General features: G+C 34.1%; 1 protein-coding gene across 1 annotated transcript in view; it reads right to left on the bottom strand.

Annotated features, from left to right (window-relative positions):
* Positions 1-21,982, bottom strand: part of LOC129220064 (receptor-type tyrosine-protein phosphatase T-like) — a 108,517-nt gene that overhangs the window by 32,826 nt on the left and 53,709 nt on the right. The window contains exons 24-32 of the mRNA XM_054854403.1: positions 20,854-20,960; positions 19,157-19,361; positions 16,786-16,882; positions 15,464-15,725; positions 13,585-13,627; positions 12,008-12,140; positions 10,417-10,571; positions 7,908-8,026; positions 5,806-5,893 (exon numbers count right to left, since the gene is read on the bottom strand). Of these exons, the coding sequence (XP_054710378.1) occupies positions 5,806-5,893; positions 7,908-8,026; positions 10,417-10,571; positions 12,008-12,140; positions 13,585-13,627; positions 15,464-15,725; positions 16,786-16,882; positions 19,157-19,361; positions 20,854-20,960 (1,209 nt within the window). The remainder of the gene's footprint in view (positions 1-5,805; positions 5,894-7,907; positions 8,027-10,416; positions 10,572-12,007; positions 12,141-13,584; positions 13,628-15,463; positions 15,726-16,785; positions 16,883-19,156; positions 19,362-20,853; positions 20,961-21,982) is intronic.

Genomic DNA, 21,982 nt, shown 5'->3' with positions numbered 1-21,982 from the left:
AGTATATCCTCAAATTTGCTAAAATCTATTTTTAACATACATTTGAAACTTCTAATTAAGCTGTACTTTAATTAAGAAAGCTTATTATTATATTCCGACTACTCATTAAAATAGCTGATTGTTTGCACAATTTACAAAATTACTACTTTAACATTAAATTGGCCTCAATATTTAAACATTAAAAGTTTTTTCTTTTTTTAAATTTCCGTGAACAATGCATTTTTTTATTTTATTTATGAGTAAAATAATTGGAACTTAGCTGGGCCATTGTTTATGGCTACTTCTAGTAGGTAATACTTTCATGTAAGAATGAAAAAAAAGGAAAACAAAAGGTTTCGAAATTGAAAAATATTTGCGTTCAAAAATTACGTTTTCTGGAGAATGTCCCTTAAATGGATTGTTTCGAGATAATCAAGTTTCAAGAAATTTGAACTAAACTGATTCCGTTATTAATTTAACATAATCATAACCTGAATAAAAATTTTCTTCAACGTTTAAGAAACGGAGAAGAAAAAAATGTCATTATACTATTTAGAAGTGGGTACATCTCTCTCTAAGATAAATAAATACCTCTGTGCAGAACAGTAGATTAAGAAATAAACAACGTCAGAAAAAGCACAAATTCGCAGATTACTGAAGACACGTGTTTCGGCGTTACAGGGAACGCGTTTTTCAATGCAAAAAGAATGAGCTTATGGATGAAAAGACATCCGACAAAAGTCAAGAGCAGATAAGCATAAAGCTTAAAAGATAAAAATAGCGGGTTAGCCAAACACCAATGAGAAAATTATAAACCAGTAAGGAACCAATAGGAATGCGAACAGAAAGCTCATTACTTTCTGCATTGAAAAAGGCTGTACGCCGAACGTCCTGTAACGCCGAAACACGTGTCTGCAGTAATAGGCGAATTTGTGCTTTTCTGTCGTTGTCTATTTCTTAATCCACTATTCTAAACAAAGGTATTTAATTATCTTATTTGTGGCTTAAACGGGCCTTACGTTTGCATTTTTCGTCTTTTTGCATTGTTGTGTCTTCGTTTTTCGTTTTCTGAATTTTGTTTAGTTGTATTTTGATAGTGGCTTTTCCCTTCATGTTTCTTATATATTCTGTTATTGTTTGACATTGTTTATTCTCATTTTTTTGGTTTTGTTTTGCTTTTAATTATGTCACAAATCAATAAGTTTTGCAATCTTCGGATTAAGAAATTTCGTCTTTTGAACCATTTAAAATTTCTTCAAGAGTGTAGGTGCAAGAAAATTATTCCGAAGTTTATCTCTTTGAAATGTAGTTTACCACGTTCTGTCAAAATTGATCAAGTAATTTTTCGGTCGAAAATGGCTTTACTCAGAACTTCGATTCGGAAGCATTTATCGTTTATTGAACGTGAACTTTATGATTTGCATCTTTCGGTTTCAAATTCCATTTCCGACTTTGCCATTATTGACAGAAATTCTTGGTCTAGAACCCTTTGTTCCTCTGATTAAAATCAAAATGTTTTGAAAAAGAAATTAACTATGCGCTGTAAAACTTCTCATGTGATTCCTCCTGATAATTTACCCCTTGTTAATAAAAATGTTGTTGTTAATCTTTCTAGTGTTCCATTAAGCAATTCTCAAATTGAGGCTCTAAAATGTAATGATAATTTTGCTGTGAGTGTTAAACCTTCTTTTTCAAAGCTTATTGCTCCTGTTGAGAAAGCTTTTAAATTTAGTGACTTAACTTCCTCTCAAAAAGATTCGGTTTGGCATCTTCTTCTAATATTGACTGTAACTCGAAAATTTCTAAACCGGTATTTGCTAATACTGTTAGCCGTTCTGTTACAGACTTAGTTTCTAATTCTGATCTGGTTGTTACCAAAGCTGGCAAGGGTAGCCAAATTGTTGAAAACTAATGCTTGGATTTCTTCTGGTAAATATGTCGAAATTTCTAAAGATCCTAGTGATAAAGAGTTAAAAACTATTTCATCTGCTGATAAGTCTGTTCGGTCTATTTCTTCAAATGTTAAACGCTCTGTTGTTCCATCTATTGCTAATTGTGCTAGATTTTATGCTTTATCCAAGGTGCATAAAGCTGGTATTCCTTTCAGGCTGATTGTTTCCAATATTGGTACGACTTCGTATAAACTTGCAAAATATTTAGTCTCTGTGTTTTCTCCTCTTAGGAATCACAATTTATTTACTATTAAAAATTCTGTTGATTTTGTTTTAAAAAAAAATCATTGATTCATTCCAAATGATTTTTTATGGCTTCTTTTGATGTTAACTCTTTATTTACGAACGTTCCCGGATTCATTGTTATGCCTTCGTAGAAGACTTTCTGAATTTCATTTCACTAATACGGAAATCGAGGATTTAATTTTCCTAACTCGTACCTGTCTTAAGCAATGTTCCTTTGTTTTTAATGGGAAATTTTATATTATGTTAGATGGTCTGGCTATGGGAAACCCACTTAGCCCCATTCTTAGTGATATTTACATGCATTATTTTGAGGTTAAGCTGTTCCAAAAACTGCAGTTTCAATTTCATGTTCGGTATGTTGATGATTGTTTTGTTCTAATGAACCAGAATCAGTTTGAGAGAGATGAGGTTTTATCTATTTTAAACTCCATTGATCCTCATATTAAGTTTTCTTGTGAGAAAGAACGGAATAATTGCATTGCATTTCTTGATATACTTGTTTCACGTACTGAAATTGGTTTTGAAACTACCGTTAATCGCAAACCTTTTGCTGTTTCTTTACCTCCTCATAGATTATCGTCTCATCCTCCAAATGAAAAATATTCTGCTTTCAATTCTTTTGTGATCGCGCAATTAATATTTGTTCTTCATCGGAACTTCTTAAAGTGGAACCTTATTATCTTAAAACTGTGGCAATTGATAGAGACTATCCGTCAACTTTGATCGATTCCATTTATAAAAAACTTTCAAATAAATTCCAAACTAATGTTCTTAACCGAACCTTCAGCAGAAAGAATTCGGTTGTTTTGCCATTCTTTCCATCTGTAAGCTATCAGGGTGTTAAGATTCTAAAACGGTTCCAATTCCAGCTGGTGTTCTCTCCTATTAATAAACTTTCATTCTCTTCTCTTAAAGATCCTATTCACTCTCTTAATTGTGGAATTTATGAAATTAATTGTAGTTGTAAACTTGCCTATATTGAACAGACTCGGCGTGCTTTAAAATTTCGCTTGAAAGAGCATCAAAGCTACGTGAAAAAACAACATTTAAATAAGTCTAGTATTGCTCAACATTGTTGGGATTCGAATCACTGTTTCGATTTTAACTCTTATCAGATAATCCAAAAATGCCCCGATTCATCAGATCTTGACTTTTGGGAATCTGTCCATATCTTGAGGAACAGTTCTAACTTAATTAATGATCTTAAAGCAGTTCCGTATATTTCGTATGTCTGGCTCCCATATCTTTAACACTGTCCTTTCCCCATCCATTTTTTTCCATTCATTTTTATCTATCTTGCTTTGTTTATTTTTAACTTTTTTGTCTTGGTTGACATTCCTCCCTTTCTTCTATTTATCTAAATTTTTACCTTTCCAAAAAAATTTTGTTTTTCATTTATTTCATTTCTTGGTGTTTTTTTCCTCTTCCATTCTGCTTTTCCTTTCTTGCGGTTCACGGTTATTGACATTTTCTTCTTGTTTAAGCTTTGGCTTAATCTTCGTCCAATTGAATTCTTTCTTTCGGCCTTGATGTACCTCAGAGAGAGGTCCTGCATTCCTATTGGTTCCTTACTGGTTTATAATTTTCTCATTGGTATTTGGCTAATCCGCTATTTTTATCATTTAAGCTGTATGCTTATCTGCTCTTATCTTTTGTCGGATGTCTTTTCATCCATAAGCTCAGTACTTTTTGCATTGACAAAGGCGTTCCCTGTAACGCCAAAACACGTGTCTGCAGTAATCTGCGAATTTGTGCTTTTCTGACGTTGTTTATTTCTTAATCTACATCTCTCTGTCTCTCTCTAAATATATGCTATAAATATTTCTAGCTTCTATAAAGACTGGTTTTCAGACCCAGTGCCGCAGCGCTCTAGTGTTTCGTGAGTTTCTTAAAGTATTTACAACAATCCATTGCAAATTTTCTAAAGTTATTGAAAATACCCCATACATCATAGACACTCGACAAGTTAGCAAATCTATTACCTAAGTAATTATTTTAAATATTTGATGACCTTATTTTTTGTGCACTGCAATGTTTAGCAGTTAAAAGTGTACTGTCGGAGAAGGAAATACTAATGCAGACAGTAGTTTAGGCAAGTGATGGTGAACGTTTTGTTGAAAGTGTGTCATATTTTGTTATCAATATTTTTACGTTCTGTTCAGTGGGTCAGTAGAGAGTTTCAAATTGGTAAACAGAAGAAATTGACAGTTGATCAATCGACTTGGGGGGGGGGGGGGTAGAGTAAAAATGCAAATTGACAAGATTTTTTTTTTTTGTACTTTTTTATTTTAATCATAATTTAGCCCAAAGCATTATGATTATTAGTTATTTAGTTGAGTTAAATTTAGACATTTTTCATTAGACATTTTTCTTTCTTTCCTTTTTTACTTCCTTTTACAAAAAATGAAGTATTGTATTCGCGAATGAATTTTCACAAAAAATCGGCCTTAATTTCCATTTTGCTCAGCCCGAAATGAATGTTGAGTTTTTTTTTTTTTTTTTCGACCCGACAACACCTGGATATGTGCCTAGGAACGTACAGACACCCGAAATATCCATTTTGACGATCCCCGAGTTAATTACAACGAGTTTTCTCGTGTCGTCTGTATGTACGTATGTATGTGCGTATGTGTGTCGCATAACTCAAGAACGGAATGCCCTAGAAACTTGAAATTTGGTACGTAGACTCCTAGTGGGGTCTAGTTGTGCACCTTTCTGTTTGGTTGCATTCCAAAGCTCCAAAGGGGGTCTTTTGCCCCTTTTTGGGGGGAAATCATAGTTAATTTCGATGTAAACTCAAGTGGTGTTATAGTTTGGCGGACACTTGGCGATATATCGCTAGTCTTTTGGTCGCCAAGTTTTGTCGCCAACTTGGCGACAAATTAGGCGATTTAAAAAAAAATTTTAAATTTTTATTTTTAAATCTGGTTTCAATATGGCCAACTGTTGGTGATATTTAGAGAGTAAACTATTGAATCATATTAAAACTGCCACTAATGAGAAAACGACATTAAATTGGAGTAAAAGGAAGTCATGTGATGCACACAACAGCTCGTTTGCTTTTTTTTTATTACCGACATAGTTCACTTTTTAAATAGTTTCGCCTGTCTATTAGCTGTTTTATTAACAAAAAAAAAAAATAATAATAAAGTAGGAAAAAACGATGCGTAGGTCATATAAAATGCATTCCTGGTGCAAGTGTTTGATCCACGGGTCATAGGTTCATCACTACTAGTCTAGGATGTTTTATTTCATTTCTGTTTTTTTCTCATGTAAAAAGATACGTATTGCTTATTAAGTTGCGTATTCTTGTTGAAGTTTAAAAACATCGGGCCATTAAATGACGCATGTTTCCGGAAACCTTCTTAAATAAAGCAAAAAACTTCCTTCTGTAATACATCCAGATGTAGTTAATACCTTTAACTACATATTTCTATAGCATATATTCTCTTCAAGGACTAAATGAAGAGATGTATTATTTTGAAATTCGAACTAGATCTTTCAAAGAACGATTTTTGTGCTACTTTCATTTTAATACACCTTTCATTAATCTTGAAAAATAAAATAAAAAAACTGCATTCATTGTCAAAAAACCGATAAATAACGCAAAAAATGTAGTAATACGTACAAGGCAAGATATTTCCATAACGATTTTTCTTCAGGTTACCGCTTTTTCGTGCAGCTGTCCAAGGTGAGGTTTGGCCTTCTACTAATCTCTGAGAAAGAAAAAAAGAAATAAAGTAAAGTATAAGTAAGCTTGCATGAAAGACCGTCACACAGTGTGGCATAGTGGGCAAAAATCCACCGAACTCGCGGGTTTTGCGCTAGGATCTTCTATTATAGCTCAAAAGGCGGCAAAATTCTTCGACTATTTTGTAGTGGTGCTACAATTTTGAATTTCTTAACCCCCTAAGCGCCGCAGAGCTCAGAATGGACCCAAGTCGCGATTTTGAAAACTAAAAAATATGAACATATTTTTTCCTTGATATGTGGCTCAATGCTTAGTATAAATCGAGGAATTGGGTGATAAGACACAACTTTTGATCGCTGCTGGGTTTTTAGAAATGCTTTTTTCCACCGTATAAGTCATTAAAAACATGATTTTTCAGGTTTTTCCGTTGAAAAAATGGGTTTTAACGTTCTTCACACATCTCCCGCGCAAGAACAAATATATGTTTTAATTTTAAACTACAACTTTTTAATCATTTTCCAAAGTTCAAAAGGTAAAAACCTCCCTAAAACATCGAAAAATCGCTACGATATAATTCTACTCATAGTGTGTAATAGTTGAATTAAGTGTTTAGAATCGAAAAATAACATTAGTTACCTTAATCATAATCCTGGGCTCACGCAACAGGCAAATTGTATGGAAAATGTCATACTCCTGTCCTAAAAAAATCACTCTCCTAGCATTATTTATCAAGCACTGGTAATGCATCCCGTGGAATAGAAGGATTTATTTACAATACATTGGTTGGAAAATAAGAGTGATTTAAAAAAAGAAAGTTAAATTTGGCAAACGATAAATAAAAAATGTATCAGTGGAATAATTCTATTTAATATTTTTTTGTTGTTGTTCAGACGAATTGTTCCAAAAGAGATTTATTGATTAGAAATTTGTTTATCTAAATGTTACTCGAATAGGTTAGTGAAGTTGCTATAAATTTCGTAGTTGCTTTAAAATAAAAGTAAAATATATGTTATTAATATTGCTGATTCCCTTTTTGTTTTTTATGTTTGTATTTCCTGAACCATAAAACAATTCGCAGATAATGAGAAGGTAACTGTTCTTTTCGTAAATTTTATCATACAGTGTATGGCTAACTTAAAGAAAGTTTTAATTGTCGCAATCGATTTTTTTTCCGTTGAAATGAATGTCCGTTATTCGAAGTGCAAACTATTCAGAGTGAATAATATGAAAAAACTTATGTGGGACTTGTACTCGAAGAAATTGGGGGTGTCCGTTAAGGAAGGTTTTACAGAAATTTTGTTTTGTCATTTAATAACCATACTTTTTGATTTAGGCTTCAGTTATTTTTTTATTATCATAGTTACATTTTAGATAACCCATGAAGAAATTCATTTTGTAACTCTACTGGTGCTGCTTGTCAGTCTCTTGCTGTATGAAAATTCGATCCTCTTTTTTGAGGGTGCAATATAGTTAAAGTGAGTTCCCTCTATTTTTTTCTTAATAAGTTCCTAACGAAGAGTAAGTACTATAATGTTTTTCAGCATTTTTATTGGTTTTTAGAGAATCACCCATCTGCTTCAATAGACTGTTTGCATGGTCAACTTTGATGGATTTTTTTATGTATCAAAACAAAGTATTTAAAAATCACTCAAGTTTTTTGAAAGAATTTTAAATTTAAAAATCAAAACATGTATTGAAAAAAAATTACATTTTTCAAAAGAAAGTTCTTACTTTTAAAATAAAACTAAAACTTTCAAAAAACTTGCAACAATTTAAAGGTTTTGGGTTTATATACTATTTGAGCTTATTCAAGTCATTAAAAAACTTCCAGTTAATTTCAATGAAAATATTTAAATATTTAAAAAAATCTTCAAGACATTTTAAATTTTATTTGAACACATTCTAGAAAGTCCTAAATTCATTCAATAAATTTTAAATAATTGAACTAAACTACAATTTATGCGTCAGTTTAATTGCATTTGAGAAAAAAAAGGGATGACTACTAGGATTTCGTTATTTAGAAAAAAAGCTTTCCCTACCTTGAATTCGTCTACAAGTTGATTGGTAGCGAGAGCATTTGCCACAAAATCTTCCAATGTTTCAACTCTCATGCCTCTTGCTATTTTGCTATCACTTTTGGTCCGCTTCAAGGATACATCTGATTAAGGAAGAAATGTTATGCAAATTAAGGAAGAAGCAGTCTTTATATTTCATTGTTTATCAGAAATTCCTATGCTTGAAATATTCTATTTAACGATTTCTCGTGTTACAAGGAGACAATATAAGTGAAAACATAGTATCGTTTTCAATCATTTTTAAACAAAACACAAAAGCATTTTTGTGGTTAAACAATATTATTACTGTAATTTTAATTGTTTTTTCCTTCCTTTTACAAAAAAAGAAATATTGTATTCGGGAAAAAAATTTTCACTCAAAAATAGGCCTTAATTTCCATTTTGCTCGTCCCTGAATGAATATTGATTTTTTCTTTTTCAACCCGACCACACATGGATACATGTCTAAGAACGTATAGACAGCTGAAGAATCCATTTTGACCATCCCCGAGTTAATTACAATAAATTTTATCGTGACGTCCGTATGTACGTATGTATGTGCGTATGTGAGTAGGTGTGTATGTGTGTATGTATCTCCCATAACTCAAGAATGGCATGTCCTAGAAAGCTGAAATTTGGTAAATAGACTCCAAGTGAGGTCTAGTTGTGCACCTTTTCTTTTGGTTGCGTTTGGATGTTCCAAAGGGGGTCTTTTATACCTTTTTGGGGTAAAGTCATTGTTAATTTCAATGTAAACTCAAGCGGTGCTATTATTTGGCAAACACTTGGCAATATATCGCCAAGCTTTTGGTCGTCAAGTTTTATCGCCAGCTTAGCGACGAATTTGGCGTTCTTTCTTTTTTACTTCCTTTTGCAAAAAAGGAAGTATTGTATTCGCGAAAAAAATTTCACTCAAAAATCGGCCTTAATAATCATTTTTCTCACCCCCAAATGAATGTTGAGTTATTTTTTCGACGCGACCACACTTGGATATATGCCTAGGAACCTACAGACACCCGAAATATCCATTTTGACGACCCCGATTTAATTACCACGAATTTTCTCGTGACGTCCGTATGTACGTATGTATGTGTGTATGTGTGTATGTATCTCGCATAACTCAAAAACGGTATGTCCTAGAAAGTAGAAATTTGATACGTAGACTCCTAGTGCGGCCTAGTTGTGCACCTTCTCTTTTGGTTGCATTCGGATGTTCCTAAGGAGATCTTTTGCCCCATTTTGGGGGGAAATCATTGTTAATTTCGATGTAAACTCAAGTGGTGTTATAATTTGTCGGACACTTGGCAATATATCGCCAGTCTTTTGGTCGCCAAATTTTGTCGCCAACTTGGCGACAAATTTGGCGATTTTTTTAAATTTTAAATTTACTTTCAATTTGGTCACTGTTGGTGATATTTAGAGAGTAAACAATTGAATCACATTAAAACTGCCAATAATGGGGAAATGACATTAAATTGGAGTAAAAGAAAGTCATGTGATGCACACATCAGCTCGTTTAAAAAAATCTGGTTTCAATTTGACCATATTTAGAGAGTTAACCATTGAATCACATGAAAACTGCCAATATTGCGAAAAGTTATCTGTATAAAACGTTTTCGTTGCTTCGGTTCGCAACAAACTTGGGGTGAAAATATTTAAAGTGTTTCTTTGCGCACTCCGAGTCACTATTATCTTTAAATTGGAGTAAAAGGAAGTCATGTGATGCAAACATCAGCTCGTTTTTTCATCGTCTAGGAAGCAATATTAACTGTCTATTGACTTACAGAACTCGTAGAGTTGTAATTATTTTACTTTTTTGGAGCCTTATTTTTCCCATTAAAACATAAATTATACCTTACACAGATCAATATTCTATAGGCATTTTGTGTAACGACAAGTTGAGAAAATACACATGAAGGACTCGGGGCAAGAATGTGACGTGCCACCTGAGGTGAATTTTTCAGTAGGTCATTTTCTAGCTTATACAGAATATTTTTAGAATTTTTCAAAAGTATTATACATTCTATACTCTTCAGTACTGAAATCAGATATGTTTTTCTACAAATGACAAAATCCACTGTCATGGTTATTTCGATTTTATTTATGAGAAACAAAAAGTTTGATCGAACAGTCACTCCTTGTGGCTTGTCACATTTCTGCCTCGTGCCCTTCATATATAAAATAGGAAACGGTGCAAAAACAGGCACAGGTGCAAAAATATTGGCCCCCTACCCCAGTGGCTATATCAAATGGTGAAACATAATGGCCAGAACCGTAGACACAACGCCAAAAAAAAAAAAAAAAAAAAAAAAAAACCGTAATTGGCAAAAATAAATAAATAAATATATAAACAGGCTGTTCTCGGTCCTATTTCAAAAAATGAAATCGTTTAATTCCTCGCCCATCGGAAGTCATCTAATTAGTGTCAGACTATAACACGATTTTAAAAGTTTGTTTAAAAATTATGTAGTTTTATCTAAAATACTGTACTTACGTTTCTCGCAGAGTGGGAGCGTCCGGAAACCATCTGCTACCAGAGGACCGTCTGAAGATTCGTTTTCTGGAACTTTGTACATCACTGACCATGTCATCGAACCAGAAAGTCCGGAATCCCGCGTAGAGAAAGAATTTGTTGATTTCTTTCTACGCCTGTCAAATACAAAAATCAAACAAAAAAGAGGATAATTTCTTAAATTTATTCAAGCACTTTAAGAAGTTAATTCTCAAAGAGAATCCTAAAACTTGAATGGTTCTTGAACGAAAGATCATGTCACTTTTATAAATTTTACACTTTCTCAAATTATAAAACTGGGCAAGATTTAATGCTATATAATACTAATGGGCTATTCCAGTCAAGTACGGGACAATCAGATGCTATAATTTTACCAACATTCTGTTACAGGTCTTAATATTTTAACTCAACAGGAGTAAGAACATCTTTTCATCTTTTCGTTTGATATAGATATACTACTGACTTAATTTTATTTTATGCATCACGTGCGAGACATCTGAAATCAACCTCTTGTAGTTTGCTGCACGAATTATAGTTAGGGCAAACCTAAAGTGACAGAGTCGTAATGCTGTGATTAGAATCTGCGTAGCCTTTATAGTGCTGCCAGGTTAAGTATGCCCTAACTTTAATTATAGCAAATACTTTTGCTCTATTAATTTAGCAATGAGAAAACAAATTGTTGGTTTTCAAGGCTAAAGTTCTAATGTAAGGGAAACATATCTGATTTGAAAAGATAAAATAACTTGAACCGTTGAAGACTTTGTATAGGACCATTCCACAAAAAGGTATTTGACGAAATTGCATTAATTGAGTCAGTTTTATTCGAGCAAATGATGACAAAATCAGCCCCTGTGGAGCGATTAACGCCAAAATGGTATCAGCGCCTATTTTTGTGTAGGCTCACATTTGCTTCAAATTTTATTCATAATGTAGCATTACTTTTCGAGATATAGCATTAGCAATGAGCAGTAAAGAACGTTCGATTGCACCACTCACTTTTGAGCTATTTGCGCCAAAATCGAATCTGCTCACCGGTCTATCAATTTTTGTTTCAATCCGTCCATAACTTCTCGAGATATAGCAGTCACAACTAACATGAAAAAAAAAAAATTGATTGCTCAACCCCCGTTTAAGCTAGTGCCAACAAAATAGAACAGAACCTGTACCCTCTAGGGTCAATGTTAGACCAACTTTGTTTGATTCCGCACATTAGTTATTGAGGTGCAGCAGGCACACATGACAGAGAAAATGTTATATTGCTCCAACCCTCTTGGAGACATGCAGACACACGCACACACACACACAGAGAGAGAGAGAGAGACTTTCCAAAAATAGTCAAGATGGGACTCAAAACACCTCAAAATATGCAATCGATCAAAATGCAAAATTTGCACGAATCAAATTATTTCTTCCATGCATTAGATACCGAAAAAAGTAAAAAAGGATTAAATTAGATTTATATTTGGAAAATTTAAACAAAATAAACAAAATTTTGCTCATTTCACCATTATGAGTATTAATACAACTATCATATCTAACAAACTGTAACTGGATACAATTTATTTTCAATTACCTTTTGTGATACACAGCTAGAACTGTCAGGAACGTAATTGCAATAATGAAAACCATTATTACAAGTAGCAAAAGGATAAGGGCGATTGTGTCTTGATCGACCATCGTGCGATTCATTTCAATAAAAGTGGGCGCTGTGGGGAAGAAAAAAAACATTAATGATTATTATGTGCAATAGTTAAAAAGAATGAAGAAAATTTGTGCTAAAAGTAGAAAAATGTCACTAGATTGCGTTAATTTTTTAGTGAAGTAAGTTTCCAGAACATTTTTGTTATGAAAATTTAATTTTTCGTTCGAATGAAAACAGAGTTGATTTTTGCTACCATTGACGACCAAAATAAGCATCATTGAAACATGTAAAAAAAGACAGCTTCTATTTCTTCCATAACCTGTAGAACGGAAACCAAAAATCATTTTGGAATCCATTCTGGAAGTCAATGTAATGACCTCCTCAGTGTCAAAAGAGTGCCAAAAATACCTTATTCAGTCATAACCTGCCCCCAAGAACAACTCAGTTGCCGAACGCCTGTACTTAATAACTGAGCTTGGCGACTATGTGCAAAATTGTAAATGTTTGCAGTAAAGTAACAGTGAGTAAAATAACCAAAGGAATCAATGCGGGTCATACGACAGACGTGCGTGTCAGAACAGAGCAGTAAAACTTAACTTTAATGGACTCTAATAGCAGATAACCGGCTCAATAAGTGCCTTCGCAGCCAACACGATACTTCCTACAACCCTTCGCCTGGGCTCGTGAACGTATCGGTTGGGCCCTATATAGATAACTAAAAAACCACGGTTAGGCGGGGCCATCGTGAAGTCAGTCGGCCCCGGGTTAGGTCAGTGTGAAATTTGGAGGTCGTAGCTTATGTAGCGAGACGTCCGCCATCTTGGGGCTAAATGCCGCATTCTTCCTATGTCTGCTATAGTGAAGCAGAGTGTTTTGCGTCTTGATCGTGAATTGACATGGAGTTAATAAGGAACTGAAAATGGGTTCTCGACATTGCACTCTTAATTTGGTCATTTAGCACCTGGACACAATAACCTTTAACACGCACGCAAGGTCACTCTTTTCTATTTATTTTTAGAGGGGTGGGGATTAAATACATCGAAGAGTGGTGTATCCAAGTTCTCAAAGAGATGGAATGACCAAAAAAGAGATCTAAGCGAGGTTTCAAGTTTAGACGGCATTCCGTTCTCCACTTCATCGTTTTGGGAGCAACGTAACACGACTTGAAAATGTTAAATCCCGTCAGACGCCTGAGGATATTTCGTCTATAGACTTTGCAACGAATTTCCAAAAAGAAAGAAAAAAAATGCTAGAAATGTATGGAAATCGATGTTTTCTTATGAATTAATTTGTTTTCGTTTGTTTGTTTTTTTAATACTGATATCAGCATGCCTCTATTTATTTTAATTTAGTATCTTGTTTGAAATATTAATTAGTAAAATTAAAATAAGTAATGCACAAAAAAATCAATTCTTCTTCAAAAATGTATTATTTGAACTTAGAGTAGTAATGAGATCAAATTTTCAAAGTTGAAGGGTTTGAAAAGCCTAAACGAAATATGGACTCACCTGCTGTCTCATTTCTAGGTTCGGACAAAATGGATTTTATTTCCTGCAAAGAAAAAACAAATGAATTATTCTTTCCAAACATACTAAAATTTAAAACCACACCTAGTTATAAAATACACAGCTAGACTACATCTTTCATAATTGAAAATTTTTAGCAACCAGCTATACTGATTTTGTGAAAAACTACTCATCTAACGGATAAACTTGAAATGCTATACCGTGGGTAGGTAAACGACAGTATCTTCAGAAATGAGTTTTCAAGATATTTGAAGAAATGCATTTTTAATTTAATACTAACAATAGGGAAACTTTGGAGTTAGACTTTTTTTCGGGCTTTTTTTCATCGGAAACCAAATAAGCAAGCTGGTGCAAGAAAGCTGACGTACAATAAATGACAAAAAAAAAAAAAAAAAATTTGAATTTTGATATTTTGAATTCAAATTATGTTTTTCGCAATCACGTGTTTTTTGCGTGTGTACAGGCATGTGTGCGTGTGGGTATGTGTGTGAGTGTGTGTGTGTTTATGTCTGTATGCAGGCGTGTGTATGTGTATGTGAGTGTAGGCGTGTGTCTGTGTTCAGGCATGAGTGTGTGGGTATGTGTGTATGTGTGTAAGTGTAGGCATGCGTGTGTGTATGTGTGTAGGTGTATGTATGTGTGTGTAGGTGTGTGTACATATGCGTATAAGTGTAGGATATTGTCGCATCCTGGAGACTGTTTTCGCTAGAGGAGCAGCATCGTGAGGCGGCCGGTCGATGGTGAGGCTGCAGAGGGTACTGCCGAGAAAATAAAATGATAGCACAATCAAAACAGTCAAATGAAAGCAATAAACAATCGTGATTGCTCAAAAAATGAACAATGAAAATTTTGCAGTTACTGCCCTGTACCTGCCTACGGCAGTATATGCTAAAGTACATTTTTAATTACGCTCAATTCTTATTTCCGAATGGAATTAAGAATTCCCCATAGGATTATTTGCCTCTCGGAACATTTCTTTACAAGTAGAAAAATGGGTTCCTTGTAACCCTTAAGTTCGTGTATACAAGGTTTTATTTCTCAAACTTATAAGCAACAACCACAGAAGAAAAAGAAACAATACAGGTGATGAAAGCTGATTTAAGTTACCGACAGCAATGATTCGCTCTGTGGACTGTACACAAAGTTGAAACCGGTTATAAAAATTAAAGAGAAAGCTGTATAGTCAAGAAATTTGCCAAATTCTGAGCTTAGCACAATTATCACTGTCACGGTAGGGTTTTACTACCTCGGTTAAACTTGATTCGTGAGAAATATCGTTATTAAAAAAAATATTGCGTTCAAAAGTTGTCCGTTCAACCCCCAGATTTTTGCACTAAGAGTAAACCCGGTTATTTCAGGGAAAAAAAACTAAGTGAATTTTGAGAGTTATAGGGTGCTCTGCCCCTTGCTCGTTACCCTTACCAATCCCCGAAGATTGCCTCGCAATGTATCTTGTCCGCATAGATTTAAATCGTACGTTAGGAAGAATCAGATTAAAGAACCCATTGTTATCAGAATAAAACGAAAATCTCACTCCCCTTCCGTGGGATATATAATTTAAGTAAAGAGCTCATAATAGTAAAGAATTGAAATCCCGTCCCCGACACCGAAGATCAATTACGCACAGCAAAATAATTTTTAAAAAATGTGTCGAAGCGCACGTTCAAGTTACGTTTCAAGTTAGGTACTAAAGGGCTCTTTTCTACGTTTGAAACGTCGATTTAAAAATCGTGGTCCCCAATAACGTTTTGCTCTTTAGCTACGGGCTTGAATTCAATTTATCCAAGGACTTCCGCAAAAATATAAATTTTTCCTCGGGATTAAACCTGGCTTTTCCCTCGTTCTTTGCAACAATACTTACTTGATCCTTGAAGACCAGCGTCCGGATCCTGATCCTATATCTGTGGCCTGGATTCAGATGAACGTTCCTGTAGTTCCCGTAAGTTCGCTTGTCGCCAACGACGAAGGACTGCTCGGCGTCGTCGGAGACATTTCTTGCGTCCAGTTCTGCTGCGATGTAGTAGGGTAATTTGTTTTTCACCACTGCTTCCGTGTAGTTGCTGAGGCGGCTTTCGTCAATGGGGTCCTGGTTCCAACCGTCTTCGACTATCACTTGATATTTGCTTAAAGAGAAGACAAAAATACTAAGTATTAGGCCGTGATTTACGCACTGCCTAGGGCAGGGGCAAAGACAGACTATTATTTTAAGGGGGTTCATGCTGAAGAATGACCCCCCCCCCCCCCATTCATCTTCGGGTTCGGGTATGAAAAGTTTTTAAAACTGCTAGGGTGTCAAAAAAAAAAAAAAAAATTGGCTTGGCCAGGAATAAGACATTTAATAAGGTATAAAAGTTACAAACCATTTTCATAAGCAGTGAAAAGAAGTATTTCAAATATATTTATTTCCAAAAATAATTAATGAATTGAAAATACTACTGAAATCGTTTACATTTTGTTCACAAAGTGTTTGAACACATTGTGAGCTAATAGTCGACGGTTTAGGGGGAGGGGGGTCATGTCCCCCATGACCCTCCCCTTGTATCTGCCAATGGCCTAGCCCGAGGGTTACCTCTGTTTGAACGGCCCAAAATCCAGTTAATTAAATTTTACATTTTACAAGAAAATTGTTTAAAAATTTTTTTAATGACCATAAGTAAATTGAGGATTGCCATGTCTCATTATATTTTATTTCCCCAGATGTGAGAATGTCCTCCAGAAATTCCATAATAATAGTTTTTGCATTTTTTTCTATTGGCATGGCAAAAAATTAACAGCCCTTTCTCTCCCCCTCCCCCCTTTCTATGCTCCGTGCTGGCATATGAGGTATACAGTGTTTGCTGGTAAAGTGAATTTGTCTTATATCTCTTGTTTCGCAGAAGTAAACTTGGGGCTTTGAATTTTTTGAGACTCATCCATGGTTGACGAGCTCTAAGTCACACAATCTGAACTTTCCTTTTTATAATTGCTGCTTTCCTTTTATTCAATTAATTGTGTTTTTCCTTTACTTGACATATTGCTGTTTTCACGTGTAGTAAGTCAAAAGATAGTTTTTAAAAACAATATTATGATATTGATGAATAATTTTATAAAGGCTCTATTTAGAAATAAAAGATGTTAAGTAGAGCTCTCCCTCGATAGCTCTCTTAGAGTAACTTTTTGGAAGTTCTACAACTTTCTACTTACTAAACAGAAGTGCTACCAGTAGTGGAAAAGGCTATCGGAATTGTTTCATTTGTAACTTCCACTGTAACTGTCCTCAGTGATGGGGAAACGTGATCTCCTAAAATACATTAAAAATAATTAATCTTCACACATCAATGCAACCTCTTTTAAAATGATAATTAAGTGTGTGTTTAAGTGTAATAAGAAATACGTTTGATTGAGAGGCATGATCTGTTAGATCAACGTAAGAAAACAATTTTCAGATGTGACTGCACGTAATAAATTTGATGACAACAATATTATGACAGTCGAAATTATCAGAAATTTGACGGAAGGAGAGATTTTTAAAATCTCTGCAAAACCAATTGATTCTTCGTAGTTTTGAAAGCAATATTTCAAATAGAAATATTAAAACTAAATAACTTCGCTTTGAGCAAATTTGAGCTTTCTAAAAACTCTCTAGCTACTAAATACATTCTAATTATATCTCATTTAATAAATACTGATTTAAAACTAATTTTGAATAGAAAATAAATAAATAACATAAATAAATTGAAAAAAAAAAATGTTGCAGATGAATTAAAGTCGCCCTATTACACCATTGATTTCTTACTGGTGGAATATTGGCAGGTGTACCAGCCCTCAAAACAAAATTCGTCAAAATGTCCCAAGTTAGGATACTGTTCCAACTATGGGCTGTAGTTCCAGCCCATGCAACTGTAGTTCCAGTTCAGGCTGAAATTAGGCGGAAGATTTCAGGTCTGCTTTGGGGGGGGGGGGGGTAATAGGGTCACGGAGCTAAGTTCGGCCTCGGATAGAGATTGTTTCTAATGTGGAACTGCCAAAATTGAATGCAAGCACCTTTGTGCAGAAACCATTTTTGTGAAACGTCCGTATCATAAATTTCGTTTAAAATCTAATTTAGAGCCCAAAAAGGAGTAAAACAGGCATTTCAAACAATGATTTAATTTATTAAGAAACATACCTTTAATAAGACCATCAGTTATCAACGATAATAATGTTAATATGCGCAGAACAAAGTTAATTAAGGAAATGTGAGCCACAATTTTTACTTGCATTTTGAAATGAAAGGAATGAAAAGGAATAGCTTTGTTCAAATCGTTGTTCTCATTTTGAAACGGAAGACTTCATTTCCGAAAACGAAACGGAAATGTAGATAAAATTATGATATCCAAGCTTGGCGTTTGACAAATCACTTTGACGTCTGCAGTAGTCATTTAGCATGTTTTTGTACAACATGCGCCTCAACTGCAGTGTTTTGCAGTCAAAAATCTTTTGTTTACGATACAAGCCTTTATCGAGATACTAAGCTTCTTTAGCAAGGGCTTATGTAAGGGGAGTGCCAAAGGTGCTCCGGTCTCATCGACAAAAATGTAAAACTACTCAATGTGAATAAAGATTTTATTATTTCAGTTTATCCCTAGTTTTTCCGGCATTTAAAATTTCCTCCCCCTTTAATGTATCAAAAGGAATGATCGAAACTAAAAAAAGGAAGGGGGGGGGGGGGTGGATTTCGTGTCTGTAAAACTGGGAGGACACCAATATTTTCAAACTTAAGGTTGGAAAGTTTTTATACACTTTAGCTTAGGCTTCTTTGGACATGAATTCCTATATACGCTGCTGTCAAATCGCAATCATGACAGGGAGTGAGAGGAAAAAAAACTGGAAAATATCTGAAAGAAGTTTGAAATCACCTACGAAATTAGAAGGGAAATATATTTCGGAAGAAAGACGATCACATGATTTCTGGGTGATTCCACTTTAATAGATTTATCAGTTGTTGCACATAACACTCTACAAAGACTCCAAATACGTTAGATCCTTGGTTCACTATACGAACTTGATGAAGAACGTGGACTCTATTTCCACATAATGTAATTAAACTTTGAAGACTTCCCGAATATTTTTTCGCTCAGTAACGGAAACACCTTATGAGATACGTCCGTTACTAAAACAGTATTATTTAAAAACCGTTTTTGTTTTACTTTGCTTACATACCTTTCCTTGATGTCATTTTTTTTGCACACGCTTGATTTGTGGCACTTATAAAAATTAGAAGTTGGATTGTGAAAATTCGTCCATTTAATGTGGACGAATTGTAGGACATTTATTGTAGAGATATTTATTTCTTTTAGTCTTATGCGTAATTTTTTCTTCGAAGAATTTGAAAATTACTGTATGAATTTCAATAACCTAAAAACTTTTGAGGACTACCCTGTGCTAATGTTTGAAGCTTTAATTACTGTCACGAATTTCGTTAGCTTCATATAGATGCATAGAGAATCAACTCTTGAGTTCAGATTACTATTGTTTTCTGCCTTTAAAACCTAGTAGCTTTATAACCCTTATTTTAGCTAGAAAATTCACTTACCCAATATAACCGTCCAGGATTTAATGACAGCTTCCGGCCCGTGTCCCGCAGAGGTCTCGGCAGAAACTCCAATCTTGTACTCTGTACTGGGGTGCAAGTTCGAGAGACTTGATTCCGTGGTGTTACCGTTCACTTCCAACCACAATAATGTGAAGGGGGTGCTATTGAAGGCTGGATCCAGAGTCAAGACCGGTTTGTAAGTAACCTGGAAAAGAAAGAAAGAAAAACTGATGTCAACCAACAGAATGCTTGGGTTTATCAATAGAGCTACAATATTTCAAACAAGTCTAAGAAGGTTATTCTGCATTTATATATATATAAGTTTAGTAAGACCTTATTTGGAGTATGCTTTTCAATTTTGATCTCCTTATCTCAATAAAGATATTTCTTTTTTGGAAAGGGTTCAAAAAAAGACTACTAGGCTAGTAAGGGAACATTCAGGTTTAGATTACAATACCAGATGCCTTAGCTTGGAGCAAAAGAGAGTCATAGGGGGACATGATTTAGTTGTTTAAATTTATCAAACTGGAAGACGTGCAGGTGTTAAATTTTTGCACGGAAAGCAGGACGAAGGGTCATTGTTTTAAGCTACTCAAATCTCAGGTTAACCCGTAAATTAGGAAAAATTACTAATTTAGTAGGGTTGTGGGCATTTGGAAGAGCTTATCGGAAGAGGCTGTAATGAACAAGGGGTAGATACTTTTAAAAGGACATTTTGATCCTCTTTGGGACTAATAAATTGACTCGGACCAGCCAAGTTGGGCCCAGTGTCTTTTGCTGGTCGTCACACTTGTATCTGCACTGTAACTGTTTCGGTTGTTGAATTTTTATCCGCACCAAGTAATGTTGGAATACGGTGTTGAGTTTCGTTTCGACGAGGATAAAGTCTACCAAATGGCTATCTCTAAGTTATAATTCTATTTGTGTTTCAACTCATTTAACTTTTAATTTTGATATCGGGCGATAACAATAAGAATAATTATAGAGCGATCGTCTGGCCCTGAAATTAAGCCAAGAGACCATGAAACAATCTGGAAACAGAGGAAAACAATATGAATGAAATTGACAGAAAATTTGACTATGTGAATTCATATTCTTATGTTTCTTCTGAGGTATTGCATGTTGTGACTGAGATAAACAAACAAAAACCAGTTTGGATGCAAATTACATATTTTTCTTTGTAAAAATTTTTTGAACTAACCGTGCAGTGCATCTCTTAAATTATTATTTATTTAAAAAGGTTTTTTGCTTTTAGATTCTGGTGTACTGGACTATTGCTCTTCTATCAATCTCTTTTTAACAGCAGTATTTGAAGTTAAAAAGATATTAAAAACTCATCACTCCTCACATTTTTCTATAAAAAAAAGGTTTTGTTGAAAAAATATTTAGAAAAAAATGAGGGAAAGATGTTTTTCCCACTCAAGGAAGCTACTTTAAGAGACAACATTTTGCGGATCTTAGTACAATCTCCTTTTATGGCATCCAGTCTTTCATGTGTTATTAGTACGGCATAAGTAATGAGGGAAAGATATTGCAAAAAATAACTAAATATCTTTGCATTATAAGTTAACTCCTTTATTATGGGAGAAATAAGAATTTTGTTTTATGTCAAAACTGTTACCTTCCTTTCCCTTAGCTGTTAAATTCTAATTAGAGGTTTAAATATGTTAATCATGAGTTCAACTTATTAATCTTACCTTATAGTTGAGTATGATTCCATTAGTTTCTTTCGGTGGACTCCAGGAAATATTTATAGTGTTCAGTCCATTATCAGAAGCAGAAATTGCAGATGGTTCATTCGGGACTGAAAAGAAAGGTAATTAACGTCTTCTATACATAACTACAAAACAACATTAACAGTAAAGTAAAACGTTTTATAAGCTGTACTTAGGCTTAGACTTGCCAGTACTTAGACCGACCAGACAATTTTATTTTCAAAAATGTCTGAAAACTAGCCTTTGACATATTACAGCAAAAAGTATAGTTAAACGGATTTATGCAATAATTTTTAAAAGAACTATTACGGTTCTACATCAGGTTTTTTGAGCAGTTAAAATGAAAAAAAAGTGCACCGAAAACACCCCTGACCAGTAGGCGAACTTCGCATTTTCTAGTCACTTTCTTTTTGGAATTGTACGGAAGGGAGTACTGAAGCCAATTAGTCTAAGCTCAAACTATTGAAATCTTATGTCGAAAAAAAAATGTTTTTGAGCAGTACCATCTGTTTATTTACAGGAACGATTTTCCCTGAATCGACATCTTTACTGAAAGTTAGTGGCGAACTTTTCAAAACACAAACATCCACTCTTCTTGCAAATTGGATAAATTTAGGTCACTGAATAGTTTTTTTTTTTTTCTTTTTCTTTTCTTTTTTCGGTTTTGCGTTATTACAAAAATAAGGAACTAAAATGATTCGATGATTTCTATCACATAGAAATAGTTATTAAATTCAAAATTTTGCTTTTAACAATATTGAAACTTGTAATCAGGTATAAAAATAAATGTCTTTAGACGAGAACTATACCCTGATGACAGAAATGTTTATGAAAGGTAAAAAGCATTTTTTTAAAGATCATTTTTCATGTATTTTTCGTAGTAATCAAGGCATAAAAATAAATTTGAAGGAAACACTTCTCCAAGGTAATTGCAACACGGTGTAAAAATAGACTTTTCGGAGAATAATATAATAATAACGCTAAATTTAGGAAATCATATATGAAGCAAAAGAGTTTAAAATATCCTCTTAATGCACAAATCCGTAAAACACTTACAGGACTGCTGATGTTTTGGCTGCTCAGTTTGTTAGTAAAACAAAAAAAACCGGAT

Source organism: Uloborus diversus, chromosome 4 (assembly GCF_026930045.1).
Source record: "Uloborus diversus isolate 005 chromosome 4, Udiv.v.3.1, whole genome shotgun sequence".
In the NCBI taxonomy this organism is placed as follows: domain Eukaryota; kingdom Metazoa; phylum Arthropoda; class Arachnida; order Araneae; family Uloboridae; genus Uloborus; species Uloborus diversus.
Note: the sequence above shows the minus strand (reverse complement) of the source record. Positions and strands in the feature narration are given on the sequence as shown.